At 36.8% G+C, this 23365-nt stretch overlaps 1 protein-coding gene across 2 annotated transcripts in view; it reads left to right on the top strand.

Moving 5' to 3' along the window:
- The window catches only part of Angpt1 (angiopoietin 1), a 289964-nt gene that overhangs the window by 188117 nt on the left and 78482 nt on the right, over positions 1–23365 (top strand). The window contains exons 3-4 of one of the 2 annotated variants that reach the window (XM_008851510.3): positions 140–261; positions 16376–16608. In XM_008851510.3, the coding sequence (XP_008849732.1) occupies positions 140–261; positions 16376–16608 (355 nt within the window). The remainder of the gene's footprint in view (positions 1–139; positions 262–16375; positions 16609–23365) is intronic. The other variant, XM_017802808.2, reaches the window with a different exon arrangement.

The raw sequence follows: 23365 nt of genomic DNA on the forward strand, positions 1-23365 counted from the left end.
CTTATAAGCAGTAGTAAGCAGAATGGGCAACCTACGGTTAATTGATTTGAAAAATATTATTTGAAAACAAATACCTCAAAGCTCATTGATTTTCTGCTATTCAGTTTGTAATTAAATTTGTTTCTAAAAATCTTTTAAGGTGCTAAATCAAACATCTCGACTTGAAATACAACTCCTGGAGAATTCACTCTCAACATACAAGCTGGAGAAGCAACTTCTTCAGCAGACAAATGAAATTTTGAAGATCCATGAGAAAAACAGGTAAGGCCTTTCCAGTCTGAAAACATTTATGTATGTGCTTCTTTGTATCCTCTACCATACCAAAAACTCTTAAAAATTAAAGTTGAAGTGGCTTAAAATATAAAAATGAAAAGGAATATTAGACAAAAACAGTAAGTGTATCAACAATAAGATCAATAGTCTGTGGCTGACATTCTTGAGGTACTTGTTCTTTTGTATTTACTTCTGCAATGAGCAATTTTTCAAATGTTACCATAGCTACAATAATTACTTGATTTTATGACACTTTTTTTCCCAGAAGAATCAGATTTGTTGCCTTAGAGAAAAGGACAATGTCTCGAATTCTTGAAATGTCACTCATTCAACCGCTCGGTCTATACTTGGGATCTTTGTAAAAGGCAAGATGACCAAATTCAGAGATCTTACACAAGCAAGAAACAAACATTTATAGTTCTTTTCAGGAAAATATTTGCCTATAAAGACAATTAAGAAGGTATTTTTAGTCATTTACCCTGGACAATAAATTTGCTTGGTTAGATTTATATACATTATCACACTATTGTGTTTTCTAAAGTATGAGACTTCTCAGATAAATGAAATGTCACAAGGAGACCTTGAAAGTGGGACAGTGAAACACTAGCTCATTTTGAAGTCATTAACCTTGGTGATGGAAAATTCATCAAGGCCCTGGCTTCTGTAGAACAAGTAACTTCTATTTCATTTCATTTTCTTCTGAATATTTGCCTGACTTGAATCAGTTTCATCTTTTTACATTGCATGGAGTTAAAGACTACACCCTTGGTAGAAAGTAGTTAAATGCCCCTGTACTGGTGGTGCTGGCTCTCCTCTCTACTCCAAGTTAGGGAAGCATCTAAGTGGATTGCTCACTCTCCTCTTACTTTATAGAAGGACCAGAGATTTAGACCAGGTAAGGATCCTGTCCAGGGTCACACAGCTTGCTAATGCCAGAATGTGGAACGGAATCCAGGTTGTTTCACTGCTAGATCTTCTCTGTTCACCCTCACATGAGCTTTCTTCACGTGATCTACATCCTCAAAGGATTTCTCAATTTTATTCTAAAAGTAAACATCAGTGCCAACAATTACAGTTAAACTTCTATATAAATAAAATGAACCCAACTGAGACTTTTTAGCATCTGAAAGGGGCCACTCGTGCTCTGTGACTTATATTTCCAAGTTTTACATTTATTTATTCTTGTAGGGTGATATGGAATTAAACTGTATAAACATAAATAAACTTGACAGAACTTGACCTTTAACTGGCTGCCTCACGAAAGTGTTCTGGAATTGAAAATCGTTTTGAAAATTACTATTTATCTACCATAGTTTCACAATAACCAGAAATATGCACATATGTAACAGGTATACTTTAGCTTAGTCAGCTTCAATTTAGGGTCACTGCCATACGCTTTAACTTTCTTGCTAGTGTGAACCCTATTCACAATCATGTATTTCAAGATCTACTATGAAAGCTTTGTCTAGGAATTTTGAATGCGCAGAGCAATTTCAATGTTATTTTATTTTTCTGAGTCATTTATTTGTTTTGGGGATTATAGAAATAACTCAAATTTTTGTAGAAAAAGGAGAAAGTACAGAAAGGAACATTTAAAACCCCAGTCTCAATCCCACAGAGATGGCTGAATATTTGGCTAAACACTACGTATAAATATATTCTTAGAAAAATTTTGTCACATTTATTTTAAAGCATACTTTCTTTGGAGAGAGACATTTAAATGTCCATAAAAATATCCCTGTAATACAAGTCTGAATAATTACATGGTATTTGTTTATAGAAATAAACTAGGATAGCTTTAAATCATCCTTTAGTAGACTTGTTATCACCCGTGATTATTATCTATAATGTTGCTAACATGCATTTACATACTTCACTGCTTCTCCTAGAGAGTTGTACATCATCTCCTGGTCTATATCTTATAGTTTAACTGTTAGAGTACCATAGATTCAAGTGGGACGCCTAGAGGACTATTCTTATCTACAAAAACAATTGCTGTCTTTGACTGTAAGTTGTAGTCACATGTCATTTGTGCTCTCTCTCTTTCTCCCCTTCTCTCTCCTCTCTCCTCTCTGTCTCTCTCTCTCTGTCTCTCTGTCTCTCTCTCTCTCTCTCTCTCTCTCTCCCTCTCCCTCTCTAGCTCTCTTTCCTTTCTGCTTTCCTACCTCTATTTAACATTATTCATTCTCTCACTTCTAAAGAATATAATCCTTATACTTTAATTCCTGGACTTTGGTCTTTCCGACATTATTTTTTATATAACACCAGCTATCATTTACTACTCAATAATTCTTACTAGGAAATATTATTTTTAATTCATTTACCTAAAAAGTCGGGAATTCTGTAAGTTAAGTTGTGCCTCCTCTCTAGGGGTGTTTAGGGTCACATGTGGCTTTCTGACTTAGTCACATAAAGTATGATAGGGTCCTTCACCACCAAGTTTGTGAGTCAACCCTCAGCAGTGTTGACCACCTCCTTGTCAGAACAAGGTAGCATCTTTTATGGATAGGATTAGGCTATATAGGCATACTGGTTGAAAGCTGTCCCTATTTATTTCAGTAAAACAAAGGTGAATTGCTCTTTCAATGAACACTATTCTGGGTCACATCTAAGGGGCTTCTTATCATCAATCTCTCTGGGAAATCTGATTCCTAACACATATGACTTGCTGAAGACTTTATTCCCTCTGATTAAATTCTGATTTCTACAGAAAAGTCAAGTTTTCTTCCATGTATAATATGTAGCATTTATTGCTAATATTAAGTTTTCAGGATCATAGCATTTTTTTTCTAGTATTGGAAGAATCTTGAATAGAACTCAGGGACTTGAATTAAAATTCAAAATACATTTGTATGCTCATGCTAGCAGTGTTTTACTTGCATCTTGTACCCCTCCTTGATACCCCTTTCTTTTTTGATTCAGAGCCACTTGAGTATGGCATTGCCTTGCATGTGGTCCCAGATGGTATCTCAAGTAGGTGTAGCTCCCAGCCTTGCTGTTGTCTCTAGCTGTGTGTCTTCCCATGGAAGTGGGCAATGCATGCAATGGCGTTTTGGTGTGGCATCCACTCTTCAGTCACGAATATTCTTCCTTGCACCATTTTTTAGTGATTTTCTTTAAACAAACCAAAAATATCCATTTGATACATAGCATATTCCCCTATTCCATTTGCTGTTATTGTTTGTTTTCATATGCGCAGTGGAATGAGAACAGTTCTGCCAAGTACTGCTGCCAAGACAGCAAAGAAACTGCTCCTTCCATGTAAGTGGAGAGAAGGCCATAGTCAGATATGAAACTATATTTTTACAGATAGTTAATTGATCACCCATACCTACCCTTTATATGAATCTTAATCCTCCAGAATCAACAAGAAACTAGTTCTACAATGAGGCATCTCTGAAATGTAGGAGCGACATACCTTAGTCAATAAGGTCTGGTTTGAATCAGCTAATATACTTTGCAGAAGGGATTATCTAAATTAGACTTCGCTTCCCCCCCACAAGGAATGTTAGGGGCTGTGTGTGACTTACCAACTTTGCGAGGGATAGGAGCCTTTTGGCCAAGTCTGTGAGTTGGCCTTGGGAGTATCTTCACCTCTCTAGTAGAACAAAAGAAATATTTTATAGGTAGGATTATACTACACAAGTTCAAATCATGCTGAGAGTTCTTACTGACTTATATCCTGATAAATTATGTACATCGTTTAAAGGGTTGAATGTAAATTTTTTGGCCTCATTAGATTCACTTCTTCATCCCCTAAATACCAAAATCTTCAGAGCAGGGATAGGATTAGCAACACTTACTTGGCTGTTTGTTTTCCTAGCATTGTAGTGGAAGTGACTCCGAGACTCTCCCAGCTCATTTTCTTTAGGGAATTTCATTTTTCATTTGTTGGATGCTGCCCTAGTTTCAAAACTTGGATTGATATCTTGCCCCAAGGAGGAAAACAAAGACTTAGAAGCAAAAGGCTTCCACCTCATCTATGTACTTGAAATTACACAATTAAGAACCCAAACAAGTCCCACCTCAGCTCAAACCAGGCAAAATCCCAGCAGAGATGTAGGGAAGTGGGTAAGAAGCCACAAAAAAAAAAAAAGTACTGGCAACTAATGGCTACTGGGAGGCAGAGAGTCAGTCTCATTTAGGGGTGAGATTCTTGGTAGGTTGCCAGGCTCTAGCAGATGAACCCACATTGAAGGGCATTTGGGAACAAAACTTTAATTCTATAGACCGCAATATATATCAAAGTGCTTGAAGTTGTGTAGGGGGTAATAAGGATAATGGGGGTAATCTAAATATGATCAAGATATATTATATGAAATTCTCAAAAATTCAATAAAGAGTAAAAAAAGGAAAGAAATAACCCAGAGAAATAGGAAACTATTTCACCTTGTTAATGAGGGAGTTGTTAGCACACAGTGAGACAATGCTAACTTTTGTAACTTTCTTTCAGTATGTGTCCAATTCCTCCTGCCCCCAAAATGAAGAAGAGAGGTGTGTAGAAAATGCAGTTTCCTTCAGTCCAACCAATGGAAATCAGGCCCTTAGGCATGTCCAACCTTTTGACATGACAACACCATGTTGTCATCTATACTCTTCACATTCAAGAACTACACAATCAAATTATTTTCAAAAAGAGTTATAAAACCTCACGATGTCCTAAGAAGGTTATGGCTTAGTTTTAAACCACATTTGTATCCATTTTGGAACTCATATGTCCCACAGCTGCAAGTTAGACACATTTCTGAAGGATGGGTCACCTGGTCAGGTTTCAAAGAACCTGCTTATCTCTGCTTAATTCTGTTTCCAAATTGGGAGCATAGTCAGGTAAAATAATATTCTAAAGAAATCTTTCTGCCACAACAAAGTATACCAGAAGGGAAACCAGAAACCCATATATGCAAAAGTGGAACACAGAGGCTTTCTTGATTAATGTGTTGAGTGTGCAGAGTGAAGATTTGAGAAATCTTCAATAAGACCACTCAGAGTGAGGTGGGACTGGGTGTATGATGTTAGGGGTAACACAATCCCAGCAATACTGGCTGCTACCTTGCTATCTATGAATAAAGCAGTTATGCCAGATGCATGGTATTCACTATTGCTATCCTCCAACCAACCCTACAAAGTATGTATTATTTCTACTTTACAATAAAAAATGCTGAAGCTCACAGAGGTCAAATAACTTCCCCAGGACCAAAGAGCTAATGCATGGAAAAATCACATTCAAGTCCATGTTGGATTTCTCTGTTAATTATTACAGAAAATATCTTTCCAGCATGAGGCAGTCTGAGGTATAATTGATGTGGTCATCAAGTTATTCTTTTAACAAAAGCAAATATAAAATAAAAGAGAGGGATATGCTGTTTGTTTGGGTCCTAGCACTGTAAAGCTTATTACTTAGTCCTTATATTTGAATAGAAAATATAAATTATTTACCTTACAGTGGGAATCCACTGAACTTATTTGTCAAGCCCCATCTGTTTTCCAGGCATGGTCATAGAAAATTATCCAGTTACTTATTTTCAAGTGATTGAAATATGCAATTTCGAGATACCAAATTACACCTCACAAACAAATTATTTTAACGGTATAATAACATGTTGATGATTTAATAGTTAATATATCCAAAGAAATGGAAAACCTTTAATTAAAGCTATCCTTCATTTGGCAAGGCCTTTAGAAAAGACTAAAGTTAGCCTTGTTAACTTCTATCATTACAGATCACACTAGGCTGAAATATGTTAGCTGTGTATGGAAGGAACCAAGGAAACATCTAAAAATGTATATGACTCAGAAAGGTTGAACTTCTAACTCAGTGGCAGAGTGCTTACCTAACAAGCACATATGCCTGGGGTTTATCTCTAGCACCAGAAAAAGAAAATAATCTACTACTCTATCTTGTTTTACAACTAGAACTGGAAAGAGAATTGCTTTTGTTCTCTCTTTCCTTTTTTTACACAGTGAATTTAATGACATAGAGCATGTACTTTCTTTTAAGTTTCAGTAGTTCTATTACCTAAGAGTAAAGTAGAATTCTGATCTAACTGGGAATCTAAGGGTCATCTTAATTCTTCCCTTTCCCTGGATCCTCTACAACTCACCAACCTCTGTTGGTCTTGCTGATCTCCACCTCTGAAATATAGTTCCAACCCATCCTGTTCTTTTTAACCCCACTGACTATGTTTATGTCACGGTCTCATTAACTCTCATCTGTTCCACTGCAAAGATCTTGGTATCTTAAGCTTTGTGCCAGCCAGGCATTGGTCAAAATCATTTTTCTGAAATGCCAAGCTTTTTTCTTTGTAATACTTTTCTGCCCTCTAAAGATGACAATGGATTGAATGACGTTCAAGTTGTGTTAAAAAATATTTTGTTTATTACTTTTATTTTATGTGTATTGCCTGCTTGTGTGTATGTGTACCCATGTTGTGCAATGCCCACAGAGGTCAGAAGACAGCATCAGATCTCCTGGAACTGGATTTACAGATGGTTGTTAGCTGCCATATGGTGCTGGGAACTTAGTGAAGGTCCTCTGCAAGAGCAGCCAGTGCTCTTAACCACTGAACAATTTACTCTAGCCCCCAAATTTAAGTTCTTTAGTATAGAACACACTGCCTGGCCATTACAATAATTATTCAACTTTGCCTCTCCTGGTCTTCGTTTTAGAAGGAATATCCCAATAGTTCAGAGCAGGTATTGTGAGATCAGACTGCTTGGATTTCACTTGCCTCTCTTCTTGCTATAACTGACACTGTCATACATTATTTGTGTGACCTTGGGCCAGTTAATGGGTCTTTCTGTGGCTTGATTGTACATAGAAGTAATACTAGTATGGTGTAAAGTTGATGTGAAGATAACTGAACTATATACAAAGTATAGAGGACAGTGCCTGGCAGGCATAGCAGGTTTAATTATCTTTGTCATATCCTGTGAAGCACATGATACTGTTCCATGCAAATTCGATGTACATGACTGAAATTTCTTATTTGACTAGCAATCTCCTGTTCATTCTTGAAAACTTATTGTACATCCCACTTCACCAAAAGATCCTGTCTGAGTCTGCTAGGTGAATTTTCTCATTACAACTTTAATTATTTCATTTATTCCAGAACCTATATGTTTATGTATATGTGTATGAGTGTTTATTCATTTGTAACTGTACCATTAGACAGTGAGCTTCTGGATCTGAGTCAGCTTTAGGTATTAACTTCCTGTTACCAGGCACAATTCCCCTCACATGGTATATATAGCTTTAAGTGTTGCTCAGATGCTGAATGAATAATGAACGGGCTACTATCCCAGTAGTTCCATCCCAACAAATGCCATTTGCACAGAGAGAGAGAGACAGAGACAGAGACAGAGAGACAGAGAGAGACAGAGAGAGAAAGGGAGAGAGAAAGAGGGAGAGATAGAGAGAAAGAGAGAGAGAGAGAGAGACCCTGATATAAAATAACATATCCTTAGTGAAATACCTTTAGTGGAAAAAATCCCACATAGTCGACATTAAATATAATAAATCCATTAACTGTGTATTAATCACTTTTCTGTTGTTGTGATAGAAACACTGACCCAAGCAATTTGTAGAAGGAAAAGTTTATTTGAGCTTACAGTTCCAGGGGAATTACAATTCATCATGGCAGGAAGGCATGGTAGCTGGAGGTGGCTGGAGCAGGAGCAGCAGAAGCTAAACTCTCACATCATCATGCAGGCACAGAAAGCAAGAGCACAACTAGAGATCTGGCAAGGCTTAAGAACTCTCTAAGCCCACCCCCAGTGATGTGCTTCCTCCAGGATAGCCACACCTTCTAAGACCTCCCAAAACAGTGCCATCATCTGGGGACAAAATATCCAAACACTTGGAGCCTATGGGGGACATTTTCATTCAAACCATCACAAATTGTTTTTTAAACATTATTCAAACAGATAATGTTCATACAGTTATTTTGAAACCTTAAGTCCAGTATATAGAAACCAAGGTTATTGATTTACACTCTGAGGTTCACTAATTCAATTCAACTTTTAAATTTCTGAATAGTATCTACTCATTCCATTAAGACTCCTGACTACTCAAGTTCACTGACAACTTTTTTTAAGTAAGAAAGATTACACGTTATATATGTATATGTACCACTGAAGTCAAAAATCTCCCCATTTCACACATGAACACCACCACATTTCCTTGCAAATCCTCAGTATCACCAGTTAGCAGTTTGACATCTATTCTATACATTTCTACAAAGATACTAACAGCATGTACATAAGAATGTAGATTGTCCATTATTTCCTTGTATGTTTACATAAACACATTACCACATGCAATTGAAGCTATGTATAGCCTTATATGGTATGTGCATATGTGTATTTCATAGCAGTATATCTTAAACATTTTGTGTTAATACATATATAATTATAGACAGTTATACCATTTATACATGCAGAGCAACACATTTGTTTGGCACACTACAATTTACAGTTTGATGTAGTCAATTTTCTTATATTTTGTTTTGGTTTGTTTTATTTTTTTGAGATAAGAGTTCAGTAAGTAGCCCAGGATAGTCTGGAACTCACTATATAACCCAGGCTAGCCTCCAACTTGTGACAGTCCTCCTGCTTCAGATTCCCAAATATATGGATTATAGGTGTATACAACTATATCCAACATATAACCAATTTTATGATCATGAAAATACTATTTATTAGCAATGTTGGTGTGATTATTTAAAATTTTGTAACATTCAGTTATCCTGAATTTTATATTCTCCGCAAGTAAACATGTGCTTTCTAAGTGTCTAAACCTTGTGCCTTCTCTTTTTAACTTTTATTAGCTATTTACATTTCTTCTGTGACTTGCTTATTCAAGTATTTTTCATTTTTATTACATCACTTATCTTTGTTTCTTCTAAATCATCTGAACTCTTTGTGGGATTAAAATTTCATCATATGTATTAGAAATATTTTGTTTAGTTAAGCACTTATTTTTCAGCCTTTTCTTTTTAAAATTTTTAAAAATTTTATTGTTATTTTTATTTTATGTGTATGAGTGTATTGTCTGCATGTAGGTAAGTGCACCCATGTTGTGCAATGCCCACGGAGGACAGAAAAGGCTATAGGATCCCCTGGAACTGGAGTTACGGACAGTTGTTAGCTGCCATGTGGGGGCTGGGATTTGAACCTGGGTCTTCTGCAGGAACAACAAGTGTTCTTAACTGCTGAACCATCTCTCCAGGCCCCAGCTTATTCTTAAATAGGCATATCATATTTCATTATCTAACAAATGTATCAGTCCTTTCCTTCCACCTTTCTGACTTCCACAGTACATGTAGCTTATTCTTATTTACCTTAAAAATTTTAAAGTGTAATAGCTAATGTTTACCTAAGGGTCTATGTTTCTGCCACAAATTTGAATTAGTAAAAAAATGTGATTTCACATTTTGAAAGTGAATTTTAATATTTAAATTAGAAATAAAATATGTTTAATAGGGAAAAAAATCTCATCCTTTGGAAGCCCATATTAGCAATACATGGTGACACATTACATATTAAAAACAAGGGCAAAGGGCCGGGCATGGTGGTGCACGCCTTTAATCCCAGCACTCTGGAGGCAGAGGCAGGCAGATCTCTGTGAGTTCAAGGCCAGCCTGGTCTACATAGTAAGTTCCAGGACAGCTGTGGCTACAGGGAGACCCTGTCTCAAAAAGACAAAAAAAAGGGGGGGGGGAATTAAACAATTTGTAAAAAAGTCCAGACAGATAAAAATGAGGTTTCTATATTTTCAACATCTCTTCCTTGTATAAAGAGCTATATTTACACACAGGCAGCTATCACCACTAGGGCATTCATTGGCTGCTATGTTAAGAATTCTGTTGTGGGAAACAATTTGAAAGGGGAAGCTTTTTCTGTGAAAGTTTCAAGATGTGTTCAGTGATGTAAAATATTTCAAATAAAACATATTATAGAAAAATGTGTAGAGCAGAGGGTATAAAGCAAACAGAAATTTCAAATTGAGCTTTATGTCCATTCATTTACAAACTTTCACTGAAGTTCAAGATCTCGATTATTTTGTTTATTTTATTCTTCATTAAAGTACACCTCTGTCTCAAACTAGAAGTTCAGTGCCAAAATTGTAAGCATGTCTCTTCTCAAAGTGCTACCCGCAAGATGGGAGACAGGAAGCATGGACAGTCCTGTGAGAAACTGCTTTGGAATTTCCAGCTCAAGTTGTGTAGATTTAATGTACAGTTGCATAAATTGTTGCTCTATGGAGCACTGACCTTAAAAGAGCTATCCTGGGGCTGGAGAGATGGCTCAGCAGTTAAGAACACTGACTACTCTTGCAGAGGACCTGGGTTCAATTCCCAGCACCCACATGGTGGCTAGGAACCATCCTTAACTGCAGTTCCTTGGGGAATCCGAAGCCCTCTTTTGACCTCTGCAGCATTGCACGACATGTGTGCACTCACATACATGCAGGCAACACTCATACACATAAAATAAAAATAATAAAATATTTTAAAAAAGAGGCATCCTAATGAAAATGGTTTATTTAATCTAATTTTTCCCCAAACTTGACATTAGAGCTCTCATTTTACTTAATAAAATTTAATGAACTCATTTTGAAACAAAAAGTCTGTGCTCAGATACATGGAGGTAGCATCTAGTATTTTCTTGTGCATTAAGACTTAAACCAAACTTGTTGAATATCACCATCAAGGAAACTGACAAGTTTGCTTATTTAATTTTAGGATACTGGAACTGTAATGCCCTGTGATTGACTTCAGTATCTAGAGTTCTCTATGCCTAGTGGAAGTGGCCTCTCCTAAATAAATTGATTAGAGGAAATTATAGAGAACCTATAGAAAGATTCAGGGACCAAATAAAATATGAACAACATATTGCATAACAAAACTAAATTCGATTCCAAATATGTTAAGACAAAGCCATAATTAAGAAAACTTTGGAGCTAGAGATATGACACATTGGTTAAGAGCAAAGGACCTGACTTTGGTTCCCGGCACCTCATTGGGCGGCTCACAACCACCAGTAACTCCAGCTCCAGGGGATTCAATACTTCTGGCCTCCTCCCATGAGTACAGTTGTACACAAACACATATAATTGCACATAATTAAAAATAAAACAAATCTTTTTGTTTCTCTGAGATCAGGTCTCCCTGTAGCCCCAGCAGGCCTGGAACTCACTATGTAGTCTAGTCTAGCCTTTATCTCACAGAAATTTGCCTGCCTCTGTGCCCACATACACCACCATGTCAGCTAAATACATCTTAAGAAAGAAAATCTAAATTTAGATTTTTTATTTTATTTTGCTTTATTTTTATTTATGTGTATGAGTGTACTGCCTGCATGTATGTAAGTGCACCTGTGTCGTGCAGTGCCTGAAGACGTCTGATCCCCTGGAACTGTAGTTACAGACAGTTATTAGCCACCACAGGGGAGCTTGAATTCGAACCCAGGTTTTCTGCAAGAACAACAGTGCCCTTAACTGTTGAGACATCTCTCCAGCCCCCGGTAAGTTTAGATTTTAAAACATTGTGTTCTTACAGATGGGAAAAGTAGGTAAGTTCAAGTTTTCCCAAATAGCAAGACGGAGAACAACAAATGTCAAGCTGTTTAAGGCAGCGCCTTGATTACTGATATAATGTAAATACTGGAACTAGGCAAAGACTACATGGCACTATATCAAGGGGATGAAAATGTGTGTAATAATTTTAGATTTTTATGGTAGTGAGATGTTCTGTGTAGATTTATAGTCTAACAAGGTTGAAAACATGTTTCTGAAACAATATTTATTAAAGTTTTAAACAAGAGAGTTAGCTTATTATCTATATTCTAGGGATTGTAACATCAATTTAGTTTATATCAACTATATTGTTTTAAGACTCAAAGGAAAGCTGGCATGGTGGTGGTGGTCAGAAGGTGAATCTCTGTGAAATCAAGGCCAGCCTAGTGAGTTCCAGGCCAGCATAGTGAGTTCCAGGCCAGCTGGGGCTACAGGGACCCAAGTCTCAGAAAAACAAAACAAAACAAAAACAACAAAGCAAGAAAGAATCAAAGGAGGCAAGCATTTTCTTTTAATTCTATACAAATAATTTTATATTACAAGGACGTGGTAACAGCTAGAGATTATACATATATCTTTTTCTCAAGTAAATTTTGTTTTCGAACAATTTTGGAAGTAATAAAGAAGAAAGATTGGTTTCAGTGTGGCCATCAACTGGTGGGAAGAAGTAAAGAGAACGGGTCTTTTGGAAAACCAACATGAAGAACAGATGAAATGAAGAAATAGTGTTTTTAAAGGAGGCAGAGGGGTCAGGAAGAGATGGCCACCCTGAAGAGTTCTAGAAGATTACCACTAATATAAGAGATAAATTAGTAAAGGCAGTAGAAAATAACTGGACTACAGAAACTCTTAAGAGAGTGCTGAGTGAAGAAATTACATGAGATGATTGGGAGAGTTAATTTCCTAGTAAGATTATTTCCTGCCATATAGAAACCATATCCACTCCACGGGACGAGTTTCCAGTTTACTTGTGACTGGTGTGGTATGGCTTTGGTTTCCCAGATCTGTGAGGTGTATACTATGCAGGGCAGCTTCTTACATCCCTAATGTTTGATGCCCTCTTCACATTCATGAGTATCTCTTCAAAAGGTAGTGGGACTGCATTGTTATCTTTTGATACTCAGAAGTCACAGTACATTAACAACTGTCTAGTGAGTCATGTAAGAGAATTTTTCAGATATGCTAATGTACATTCCTCTTACAAAGCAAAGGTAAGTCTATTCTTCAACAAGTCAGTAACCAGAATTATTTCCTTTGGCAACAGGACTTCTTTGCAGATCTTTCCAAACGATGTGGAATAACAAATCAAAATGAAATAATCAGCATCTTTTGTTGACTCGGAGAGCAAGCACCTCAAGTATAGATGTTTTTCTTGTGCAAGTCATACATCAGAAGCAAAAAGTGGAACATATTGATGAAAAAATGTGAATAATGGTGTTATGTCTGAAATAGAAGTTTCTTACTGCTTTTTTTTCCTTTGAGGCTTTCTAAAAATAAATCCTACATGTAGGAATATTTCCATTTTATATTTGGCATAATTATTGGTACTTAGTAACTAAAAAATACAACTTTTAACTAAAACTTGATATTGTCTACTAATCAGGAAAACTAGAAGACCAGTTTTGATTTTACTTCTGGGACAAAGATGTTTATTTGGATTTTTAATCCAGTATTATATGACTCTTTAGCTTCCAAATTGTGAAATTATACATGATCATCATTTTGACATTTAATGCTGAGGTTTCTTGTTGATATATTATAGCTTATGTGAATCTGAAAGACAATTGTCTTATATGTTAATGACTATAAATTATGGGACTCTTGTATCCAATCATTGCCCTAGAAATGGGTACAAACATAATTAAAAAGTAAACTGAGAATGAGCTGAAGCATCAGTTGTGGTTAATTTTCAGATCCAATGCCAAAACTCAACAGGCACAGAGGAAGCCTCCTCTATGATTCACGGCCAGTGAGCTCACACATAACTGGATGACATTTCTAACCAATACAGACAATAGAAAAAATAGATTTTTCTTTTCTTTATTTTTAACCATGAATTTCTCTAGCAGCGAGTTACTGGCACAGAAGGAAATGGTAAAAGATAATGAATCATACTTCTCCCTTAGAGATATTTTCTTTCATCTTACTCTAATTTTCTTGTCGAAAATTTTCACTTCTTTAGATTCAAAACAAATACAAGGAACCATCTCTATTTCTCCAACTCACCATCCAAATTGCTGTCCTGTATAGTCAGTACAGAGGCAGGGATCCTTTCTTGATTGGCATCTAGCAAAATGAAGGAAACTCAAGAGAGAAGTGTAGATATCAATGTGAAACTTTCATATGTGAATCTTGGCACATTCCCCAAAGTGCTTTGAATTAGGGGGGTCTTATGCATATGCTCAACTTCCAGGCAGCTGTTCGGCCATATGCTAGGCCACATTCTCCTTCGGAGGGCAGATTTGTTAGCAAAGACCCAGAATGTCCATGAATCGTCTTGATACACTCCTTCATCTGTATAAAAGATCAGATATTATAGCTTCTCCCTCAATGCATGGAGTTGGAAAGTTTGATTCTTCAAACACACTAGGTTGTATAATTTAAGTATTAAATTTAAAACATTCCCTAGAGTCTTCTTTTTGAAGACTTAGAGGAATGATTCAATGCTATATTTCTCCAAGGTAAATTAAGTGCCCATTCTGGGCATGTTGACTTGAAATAGCACCTTGTAAACTAAGGACTGCTTGAACCTTCTGAAAACAGAACTAAGAAAACCGAGTAAGCCTTTTCCCCAAAGAATACCAGTATATTAGACACTCTATAAAGCGCAAAATGCTTTTTATTTCAAGTCAGCTGCTGTGATCCAAAAGTGCTTCTGCACGCTCTGTCATTTTTCATGTGCTGTGTACAAGGGAAATATCATTTAAACAGTGTTGAGAGAAGGGGGTTCTTAAGGTTACATCACTCTGAACAAAGTGTCCCAAGTCCCTTTGTATGACGGTAATGCCCACCTAAAGGAGTACCTCCTTCTTGAGCCATCTTAACAGTATTCTCAGGACCTATGGTGCTGTTAAGCCTCACCCAGGAGCTCAGGTTCACAGGTAAAACAAGTTAGTGTTTATGATCCAGGATCAGCTAAGTTACTTTCTGGTTCCACAAGTCTCTGTTCCCATTGACTTCTTGTGAAATTTAATCAAGGTGAATGTTTTAAGAATCCTACATGAAGCAAAATACATTAAAATAATTTCTGTATTGAGTTCAATTTTTTTCTGAATTATTCTACCCATTCCTATTTCTTCAGAGATAGCTGCACTCTGACTTTTCAAAGCTATGATTATCTTGGTCTATCTAAAACAGCTACCCTGGGCATAGAATACACTCAAGGGAATGAAATAGATTTAGGAACAAACAGTTTTGACAATATCTAATTTAACAAGTCTTCATTTGCATAATTTGAAACTGTAAATTTTTGTAGTTTTTTTTTTCTTTTTAACACAGGTGCATATTGTAGGCTGAACATAGCGACCATATCCCTTGCCCTCCTTTTTCTTTATCTTGCACTTGTCCCCATTGGCCCCTCTGTTATCCTAGACAACTTCACCTCTACTTTCATTATATATAGACACTATTGGACATGATGTTTTGAATCCCAACAACCACATATGGGAGAAAGCATACAATATTTGTTTTTGGAAAATGGCATAATTCACTTAATAAGAGCATCTCCAGTTGCATACATTTTTTTTTTGCAGATGACTTGATTTTGTTTTTCTTTATATCTGAAAGAAATTCTGTATATAGATACACAATTTTCTTTACCTGTTCCCCAGTTTTTGGACACCTAGGTTGGTACCATAACTTAGCTATTGTAAATAGTTCTGCAATAAACATTGATGTGCACATATCTCTCTGGTAGTTGAGTTGGAGCCCTTGGGGCAAATGCCCAAGAGTGGTATAGTTAGATCATATGGTAGATATTTTTAGTGTTTGAGAAAACTCTGTACTGATTTCTAAAGTGTCTGCACTAGTTTATATTCTTACCTTCATGGTATAGAATTTTCTTTTATCCACGTCTTTGCCAGGATTTGTTGTTATTCTATTCATGCTCAGGGTGACATAAAAATCTCAACTTTTCGTGATTTGCATTTATCTGCCTGACACTGTGTAGATTTTTCAGTCTTTTAAAAGATACACATATGGGCAAGCAGGATAGCTCAGTAGGTAAAGGTGTTCACTGCTAAGACTGATGATCTGGGTTCGATCCCCAAAATCCACATAATGGAAGTAAAGAACTGACTCTGGAAGTTGTCCTTTGGTCTAAGGATCATGGCATGTGCACACACACACACACACACACACACACACACACACTCACGTGCACACACACAATAAATGCCAAAAAAACCCACAACCTTTTTATGGTGGGATAACTAATTTAAATTTCTAGTCTTACTCCCAAGAACTAGTTGAATTACAGTATTGTTTTTATAGCATTTTAAGAACTGTCTTATTTTTATTTCTTTGTAGTTTATTAGAACATAAAATCTTAGAAATGGAGGGAAAGCACAAGGAAGAGTTAGACACCTTGAAGGAGGAGAAAGAAAACCTTCAAGGCTTGGTTACTCGTCAAACATATATCATCCAGGAGCTGGAGAAGCAACTAAACAGAGCCACCAACAACAACAGCATCCTCCAGAGGCAGCAATTGGAGCTCATGGACACAGTTCACAACCTTGTCAACCTTTGCACCAAAGAAGGTGGTAAGATTTCCCCCCTTACTCGATTTTTATACATAATTGATTTCACGCAAGTAAGTAGAGGTTTAGTATTCATTTTTCTGTTGCATTACTGGCAATGCAAAGATGGCAGAGGGACTTTGTTCCGAAAAGAATTTTTAAGGTTTTCTTGACCACCTTCATAGGTTTCCAAGTTCAGAGATTAGTTAAGTTTGAATTTGTGAATCTACAGTATATTTCTGAAAGAATTTTATAATTTCGTCTTTTATTTTTAGTCTTTTATTAATCCTTGATACAAATCTATTGTCCCAGGGCTGAAGAGCTGGCACAGCCATTAATGGCTCAGGCTCACAACCATAAAAGACAAATCTATTGTCCTGTGATATGTACATATATATATATTGATATTATGATGTTACATACTTATGTATAGGACAGAAATTAGGTGATACTAAGAATTAGTTCTGAATTCTGAAGGGTGTTTCAAGAGGGTTCCTTTTTTTATAATTAGTTTTAGGTTTGCTTTTCAAGAGTGAGGAGGAAGAAAGTTATTGCCTATGCAGAAAAGGTGATAAAGGCAGTCCTGATAATTACTCTGAGTGAGAAAATATGATTGTTATAAAATATTTATTAAGATCCCTCATTCTTAAGATTAAATAAATATATCTAAATACATTTATTTTATAAAATCTTTGTGATGGTGAAAGCTAAACATTTTATATAAGTAGAAATCTGGAGCCATATAACCATATAACTTCAGGCATTTATGTCTTGAGAAGACATCTGTCCACCTACTCACTTGCCCATTCTTAGATAGACAGATAGATAGATAGATAGATAGATAGATAGATAGATAGATAGATAGATGATAGACAGATATAGATATAGATATAGATATGTGTGTGTGTAACTTATGTGTGTGAGTGGCGATCAGGGATCAACTTCCTGGAATCCCTTCTCTCCTTTCACATTTATGTGGCTTCTGAAGATCAAACTCAGATCACCAGGCTTGTGCGGCAAGTGCCTTAACCCACTGGGCCAACTTGTCCTCCTCCCAACCTAGCATTCTTGAAGGAATGCCTTTGTGCACATAGCCCTTGAACTCAGTGCATGACTTTAAAGCTTGGAGCCTGAGCTCATCTTGTACTGTTCTACTCTATAATCAGCCTGCTTGTGAGTGAAGATGGAACTGTAAATGGAGATGAGTGAAAGAGAGCACAGTTTACATCTGAAAGTGATTGTAGTCGCTGGGCTGTGACTTATGCGAGCTCTAACGTCACGGTTCAGTGTGTGTACGCAACGTGCATATGTGGAGGATCCTTGACTCGTGGAGCTATGAGAAGAATTAATTCCATTTCATCTTTCATGTATAGATAGGAATATACAAGGTGACTTTATACTAAGTGAGCTTGATTTAAGGACATTTCGCATTTCTCTGTTACACTCCATTACCTTACATTATATCTCCTTTAGATAGTCTAAACAAGCCTCTGAGATATTTCATAAAGAACATGTTTTAAACAGTGAGTCCCAAGAGCTCCATTTGGGTGTGCTCAGTAATGTGATTGAGAAGGAAAAAACCTGCTAATCAGACAGAGTCTGCCAAAACCCCAAGCTAGAGTCAACTGGAAGAAAGTGTGGTAAGATTTTGCCAGGGAATTTTAATAGCGCTCATGAGTATTTATAAATTAAGTATTAATATGAGACATATCTATTCTCATATTGAGATGAATACATTTGGAGAAAGATTGAAAACACATTTTTCTTATCATCCCAAGACTTAAGCACAAGGAGTTGGGTTGTGTTTTGTTCGTGATTTTAGAGATGTCAAGCTCGGGTGATTCTCACAGAGCTCATATGTCTGCCTACTTATCATAACTTAACTTCGTTCCTGAGTATTTGTCTAATAAATATGTCTTGAAGCTTTTAGAAGCAAGGAGTGTGACTTTTAAATTTCTGCCCTGGTTTGAAGTTTGGCTCCAAAATCAGCAAGGAAACTATTCAATTCATGTCTTGAAAAATTATGATAGTAAATATGATCAGTACTACACTGAGCCTCCAGGTGAGAGAAAAGTATCCCTGTTCTATGGCACAGGACATCCAAAAATGAATGACAATAATAAGAGACCTAGATTGTCTAATACTCTAAACATTCAAATATATTATTTTCCTTCTAATAGTGCAGCCTTAAAATAAATCTTGCTTTAGCTGCAAGGATTATGACATTTTTATTTTATGTATATGTGTATATTGCCTGCGTATAGGTAAGTGCATCCGTGTTGTACAATGCCCACAGAGGACAGAAGAGGCTGTTGGATCCCCTGGAATTAGAGTTACGGACAATTGTTAGCTGCCATGTGGGTGCTGGGATTCAAACCTGAGTCTTCTTCAAGAAGCCCCAGGATTATGACTTTTTAAGAGAACTGTCTGAATTTTCGCTGGGTTCAATACTCCCCTAGCTTTCTTATTAACCGTTAATCCCTTTAATCTTGGTTAAGTAGCCTATCTAAATAGTTATTTTAGATCTCTTAAGACACAAAGCTGGAATAACTCTCAGTAGAATTTCTATCAAGATGCTAATTCCCCTTATAGTTGTATTTTCACTTGAGGCTTTGTCATTGTGCATTTAAAATTTAAAGTAGCGTATTAGATTAAATATAATTTGCTAAAGTAAAATTTGATTTCATTTTAATTCCTACACATGTTTATAAGCTTTACCTACTTTATTTCCAGTAATTTATTTATCATATAGATTTATCTTTTATGAAATCAGTATATGAAAACATTTTACTTTTAAATTCGTACGTGTGGAAAATATGGCAAACATAATATACCATAAGAAGACATCAAATGTCCTAAAATGTATATTAAGAGATCAAACAGTATCATAAATCACAAGTTATATAACAATCACAAAAGCCAAAAATTTTAACTTTGGATTCAATTTAACTCAATTATATTGGAAACACACACACACACACACACACACATATTAAAACACATAAGAACATATTGTTAGTGAGTTTTCTCTGTCTGATGTTTAGGTGGAAAACATCTGTCAGGATAATTATGCATACTTGACCGCAATAAGCTAAGAATTCAATTAGATGTTCAATATGAAGCAAAGAACATAATCTTGATGACACAGATTACTCATTAAGCTTAATCCCATTTTTTTCTACTCCACAGAGCATGATTCAGTTAAATGCACATTAATTAAGTGCTATTAGTAAAGTGTCTTTTGACAATTTCTGAACACAGTGCTCTAGACTGACTACTGAGAGTCCTGAAAGCAACTTCTTTTAGTCTGAGTTTTGATCTTTAAAATGGGATCACAACTTTTACCACGAGTTCATCAAGCTTCATAAATACAAGAAAATTTTCTTTGCTGTGTAGTTCAAATAGTCTATAAGAGGGAATTTTAAATGTTTTCACCACAAATAAACGAACATTATGTGATACTGCATTAATGCTCCATGTTAAAAAAAACCCACCTAGGACACAGTGAGTAGATATATGTACCTTTCCCCTAAGATCTGCTTGATCCAAGAACTGTAAATCCATCTTTCCATAGAGGGAGGACTTTAGCTTTGCACACTTTTCTACTAGAATATATGATGCCATAAGAAACATTTAACCTAAGTATGGCTAATAAAATATTTTTACACATAATCTACCAAGCTTTCCTCTTGCTCTGGATAGGCAAAAATGAAATCCTAGGAAAATAGTCATTTCAAACTGCATCATATCCATTTTTTACAACTTCCAGCTACTGTATTTATTTTTCATAATCTTTTTCTGCAAACATTTGATGACATTTATTCTTAGAAACATTATCCACTAGAGTAATATTGTCTCCAGTGGTTATCACAGGGTCAAGGTTTAGCTGATTGCTTCATGGTTTTTTTTTTTTTTGTTATTGCTAGAATTAAATAATTCACATTGGTAGTGGCATGGAAACAATTTTTAGAATTCATTGGAGAGGACAATTGAACACTGTAACTGTCACCAAGAGCCACCACTCATTTGCATTCATTGGTGATTAAGAAATTATCAGATGCATTAGACACATGAGACCCACATACTATTATATAATTGATGTTTGATTAATGGAAAAACATGAAAAAAAGAAAAATGAAAAGGAAATTTTAAAAACAGTATTTAGGCTCATCATAAAATGAGACATCTCACTTTCCACATCAGCTTGAAGCATATTCCTACTATGCCAAAATGTGATTCATAAGTTTACCCATTCATTCAAAAACATTTTAAAAAGATGTTCTTTAATAGAATCAGGAAAGATTCTGTGAGGGGATAATGATGCTTCTTTGTTTTTATTTAGCAAATACTTGCTACGTTCTTGTATGGTTCTTATATTGTTAGTGCTACTGGGAAAAATGTGCTTTAGTCTTAGAATCTTAATGTCTTTAAGGCAGCTAGAATTTAACCAAAAGAAAAACCATTAAACGAATAACTAAATCCAAGAATTCTTTGTTTGTTGTGAGCCCAGGTCTTCTAAGCGCCAGCTAAGCAAAGGCATTTATGGCAAGGTGACTGGGGAGATTAACACAGTAAAGTGTTTTCTATGCAAGCATGAGGACCCAAGTTTCATCCCCAGAACATGGAGAAAAAGTCAGGTGCAGTGGCAAGTTTCTGTAATCCCAGTGCTGGGAGGCAGGAGTCAAGCTAATCCCCTAGGCTTCACTAGCCAACTACCCTAACCTACCTGCAGCCAATGGGAGGCTCTGTCTCAGAAACAAGATGGATAACACCTGATAAACAGCACCAAAGATGTAGCTCTGTCCTCCACATTCATATGCACACACATGCACATACACAAAATTACCATAAGGACAGAATGACAGTATCATCCAGTATCAATGGACTCTTCTTAATGATATTATTGAATTCTTATTGTGGCTCTAGCATTGTGTAAACTTTGTCTATATCAATTTTGTCTTCACTACAACAGTTTGAATTACTAAGTCTAGCCCATTTGTAAGTTCCACAGGGAACTGGAGATTTTGTCTGATTTCTTCATAGCTGAAAAAGAATGGCTCTAGTATTAATGCATAGGCAGGCTGACTCCAATGAAGAGATAATGACTTAGTCTTTGAAATGAAGACAGCAGAGGGACCCTAGATTACTGAGTTTTCCCAGAGTCATGGGGGAATGGGTAGGGATAATATATGCAGGTCAACAGGCCAAATCTTAAAATCAAGCACAGAGACATATAAAAGTTAAGGTTAAATAAACTGTGGGAGATAGAAGAGGATGCATTTTTAACACTAAAAGTAATGACTAGCCACTGTCAATACATATAATTGAAGTGGCCTTTGCATTTTAGAAAAAAAGATACTCAAATCATAATATAGGAAGAAAATATTGGAAAGTTTAAATCCCTGAATTCAAGGAGCCTACATCTAAGTTTTCAGCATTATTATTATGTTAGTAAATTCTTATCCTTTTTCATATTTATGAGTCTTTTGTACATATTATCAACTCATTTCATTCTGATAATTGTATGGAAAGATAGATGCTACTTCCAAGTTCATCCAAAAGATGAACACAAAGAAGTAAATGATTTACAAGGAGCACACTGTGATCGAGTCAGGAAATTTGGATTTGAACCCCCAGGGACTTACTTGAGTCTGTTCAATACTGGCTGTAGCACATTGAAAAGGGAAAGTACTCTCTCTGGTGTAAGTCTATTAGGCCCTCCACACCTTGACTCCCCAAGCCTCACTCACCCTCCCAACTCCCCCACTGGTCTCTCTTCCTAGCCTACGCCCTGTACCATTCCTTGTCTTGGCGCCCCAGACACCTGGGGAACCACCACTGCTTCTTCCTGATCCTGTGTATCCAGAGCAACTCAGTTCTTTCTCAGGTCCCCAGGAGCACTGCTTCTGGGCCTGGCCCTGCCCTCACCTCCCTCTGCTTCCCTTGGCCTGCCAGACCCACAGGCCTCTCTCCAACACACAGGCCTCTCTCTCTGGGATAAGTCGATCTTGCCCTCCATGCCTTGATTACCCCAGCATCACTCATGCTCCCATCTCCCCTGCCAGTCTCTCCTCCTAGCCCAGGCCCTCTCCCATTCCTTGTCTTGGCTCCCCAGACACCTGGGGAACCACCACTGCTTCTTCCAAATCCTGTGCATCCAGACCAACCCAGTTCCTTCTCAGCTCCCCAGGGGTGCTCTAGGCCTGACCCCACCCTCACCTCCCTATGCCTCCCTGGGTCTACATAACCCACCAGCCTCTTTCCTGGATGCCAGGGCTGAACTTTCCTCTTCCTGGTCCTTTGCATCTGGACCAACCCAGCTCCTCAGTGCAGTCCCCAGGAGCCCTTGGAAATACCTCCTGTCCCCATCTGCCTTTGCATCTCTGTGTAGGACAGCCACCAGCTGCCTAGACCAGCATCTTTCCTGGGCAGGGCTCTCAGGCCAGTCCAACCCCCAAATTCCTGAGGCAAAAGTCTATACTGGAGGGATCCAGACCTTAGGAGAAAGCCTGAGACCATCTGATCCTCATCTGACATGGGTCTCAGTGGGAACTCCTGAAGACAAAAGGAAGATCTGGCCACTGCAATATAAAATCAAAAGAGAGAAACAGAAGCTTAAATAAACCAGCTTTTCATGTCCAAAATGTAAACCACAAACACACATAAAGTTCATGAAAAGAAGCAGATGGTTCAATATACATAAATCAATAAACATCATAAATCATATAAATGGGCTCAAAGACAAGAACCATATGGTCATCTCAATAGATGCAGAGAAGGC

The sequence above is a fragment of the Nannospalax galili genome, unplaced genomic scaffold (genome assembly GCF_000622305.1).
Source record: "Nannospalax galili isolate Female #2095 unplaced genomic scaffold, S.galili_v1.0 scaffold284, whole genome shotgun sequence".
NCBI classification, from domain to species: domain Eukaryota; kingdom Metazoa; phylum Chordata; class Mammalia; order Rodentia; family Spalacidae; genus Nannospalax; species Nannospalax galili.